Source organism: Ursus arctos, unplaced genomic scaffold (genome assembly GCF_023065955.2).
Source record: "Ursus arctos isolate Adak ecotype North America unplaced genomic scaffold, UrsArc2.0 scaffold_11, whole genome shotgun sequence".
Lineage (NCBI taxonomy): Eukaryota > Metazoa > Chordata > Mammalia > Carnivora > Ursidae > Ursus > Ursus arctos.
In genome coordinates, this window is record NW_026622775.1 from 44,336,343 (window position 1) to 44,339,447 (window position 3,105).

A 3,105-nucleotide genomic window follows, 5' to 3' on the forward strand; every position below is an offset into this window, starting at 1 on the left:
TCTATCTATCTATCTATCTATCTATCTATCTATCTATCATCTATCTATCTAAAATGGAATATTACTCAGCCATTTCATAGAATGAAACCATGGCATTTGCAGCAACGTGGTTGGAGCTAGAGAGTATTATGCTAAGCAAAATAAGTCAGTCAGAGAAAGACAAATATCATATGATTTCACTCATATGTGGAATTTAAGAAACAAAACAAATGAGCATATGAGGAAAAAAAGAGAGAGAGAGGCAAACCAGAAAACAGATTACCCTCCCCCCCTCGAAAACAGAGTCTTTACTATAGAGAACAAACTGAGAGTAGCTGGAGGGGAGGTGGGCAGGGGCATGGTTTAAATAGGTGATGGGGATTGAGGATGACACTGGTTGTGATGGGCACCGGCTGTTGTATGTAAGTGAGGAATCACTGAATTCTATACCTGAAACTAATGTTAAACTCTATGTTAACTAAGTGGAATTTAAATAAAAACTTGAAAAAAAAACCACCAAAAGCCCTGTATTTTCAAAGAAGCTGCTAATCCATAGTGTTCTGTCAGGATAGAGGGATGTGTGTTTGTGCAAACACATGTCCATGTGTTTGATTTTCCTAAAATCTGTTATCAGAAAATGAACTAGATTAAATATCTTTATCCTTCAAACTCCCTAATGAATACAGCGTTTCAGAATATTTGGCCCTCCCAAAGTTTAGAGTTGCAATCTTCTTAAATACATTCTCACCTACCAATCTTTGCTTTTTCTTCTGGAAATTCTAAATTAACCAGGGTAAAAAGAAAAAAAAAAATCTAAATAGAGTCACATGTCTAAAAGATGCTATAATATAATCAATAAAAATATTGAAAAAGTATCAATTGCCACCAGGGGGAAAATTCATTTTCTTCTGGTAGCTAGCTAATGTGTATACACAATGCAAAATTTGGAAATGAATTAACCTGGTTTTTCCTTTATAAATAAATCATTATGTTTCCCAGGAGAGTTTAAGTATTTTGTGCTTTTGGCAGGCAGATGATTTTTTTAGTACAATTTTATAACTTCAACACTATTGAATTACTCTTAAAATTATGTTTTCTCTTGTAGCCACTGTGTGCCCTGGGACAGTCATTAAACAGTATCTTTGAGCCACATTTTCCACTTCCCTACAGTTTGATACATCGTATTCTTAATTGGTTTTTCTCTGCAAAGGCAACTTTGCAATGCTTTTCAACTCTGCATCATTTTTCCTATGAGGTTCATTTGTAAGGCCTTTCCTTTGATGACATAACCAATATGTGTGATTTCATTTCTTTTTTTTTTTTTTAAGATTTTTTTTTTAATTTTATTTATTTATTTGACAGAGAGAGAGACAGCCAGCGAGAGAGGGAACACAAGCAGGGGGAGTGGGAGAGGAAGAAGCAGGCTCATAGAGGAGGAGCCTGATGTGGGGCTCGATCCCATAACGCCGGGACCACGCCCTGAGCCGAAGGCAGACGCTTAACCACTGTGCCACCCAGGCGCCCCTGTGATTTCATTTCTTAAATGCCGCCTATGACTTGCTACCCATCTGCTATTTACTTTCACAGGGTAAAAACAATACATGCATTAAAGAAATGTACATACCTTTAAGTCTAAGAATGCAGTATCATTGATTTTAGTGTTTAACACAACTGTTTCCAAATCTCCACGTTACCTGCCAAGTGGCCCCTAAAATGTGTATAGTAGCAAGAATTTGAAAGACAATCAGAGAATGTGGATAGCTGTACCTTGTTCTGAATAGAGATTTTGGAATTTAATAAATGTGGCCATGATGGGGAATCTTCTCTCTTTTATTCTTTCTGCCCTATCCTTGGTAAATGTGGGGGTTCAGGAGCAGCGATTTCGGCAACACGAATCTGCTGGTGAGTGTTTTTGAACATGGTAGCTCAGAAGTTAGCAGGCACACTTCTTTTGAATAGAAAGCATTTTCTTCTGTAGGAAATGACATGAGACACATGCTTCCTATTCACATCCAGCCAGGATATGTACTGGTAGATCCAGACTTGTGTGTTTTTTTTTTTTTTTTTTTTTTTTTTTATAACTAAAGAACATTTATTCCTTTTTCACTAAGACTTTATCTTGAGGACATAACTGAACTGTCACCCCCCCCCCACCCCAACCTGAAGAAGGGTTAGTACAGTAAATGTTATAAAGCAGGTATGAACAGTTTGAAGGACTGGAACCAACATCAACCGACAACTTCCATCTAAATTACCATAAAAATGTTTAAGTAAAAAAAAAGGGGGGGGGGAAGGAAGCAATGGGGGTTTCAGATTGAACAAGATCCTCACATTTCATCTAATACATTCAATCCTGGCTAGAGTATACCAAAATGGAAACAGGATTACTATAATACAAAACTCCTACTACAGCACGCTGTACACACCTGTGTTCCAAGCCCACCCCCATCCCCCTACTGCTTCCAACTCAACTATTTCCCGGCCTGTTGGGCCTGCCGACGGAGGAGCACGTAGATCTTCTCTTTAATCCAGTCTTTGTTATAGGGCTGGTATGTCTGGGTATCAGCTCGGTAAACAAGGCAGCTGAGGTCTGCCAGATCGTCAATAAAATCAAACAACTGACTGATATCGTATGTGATAGAGGGGCTGTTGGGATTCATTCTCTTCAGATGTTCTTCATACATTTTACAAACGCCTTCCATGCATTCATTCACAGATTCATAGTCAGCGTAAGTTCTGCCTTCTGGCCTCTTGGTAGGCTGTACCAGCAAAATGGTGTGAGACATCGCGCCAAACTCTCTCGCTGCAGCCGCTGCCGACACCGCCGCCGCACACGAGCTTAGCCGCAACCAGACTTGTGTTATTTCTCTGGTGGCACAACTCTGCCTCTAAAACAAAAGGCATTTATTGGAAACGGTGTTTACCATTTTATAATCAACTGGCCTCTGAGAAAAGGAGAAGGACTGAGGTTTTTATAGCAAGTCATCCCTAGTTTTGTTCGCCGTGTGTTGCAATTCCATGGGATCACCTCATGACAATAGGAAACAAGTTAAAACAAAACACAACAAAACACACATAACCTGCCCAGAAGCCTCTTCCTCTGAAAACTCTACAGACTTTCTTCTT

General features: G+C 39.3%; 1 protein-coding gene across 1 annotated transcript; it reads right to left on the reverse strand.

The window, feature by feature from the left end:
* Positions 1-2,244: 2,244 nt before the first annotated feature.
* On the reverse strand, positions 2,245-2,823 carry LOC113255786 (enhancer of rudimentary homolog). Its single transcript, XM_026499541.4, has one exon. The coding sequence runs from the start codon at positions 2,763-2,765 to the stop codon at positions 2,451-2,453; it is 315 nt and encodes a 104-aa protein (XP_026355326.1). The 5' UTR covers positions 2,766-2,823; the 3' UTR covers positions 2,245-2,450.
* Positions 2,824-3,105: the final 282 nt, after the last annotated feature.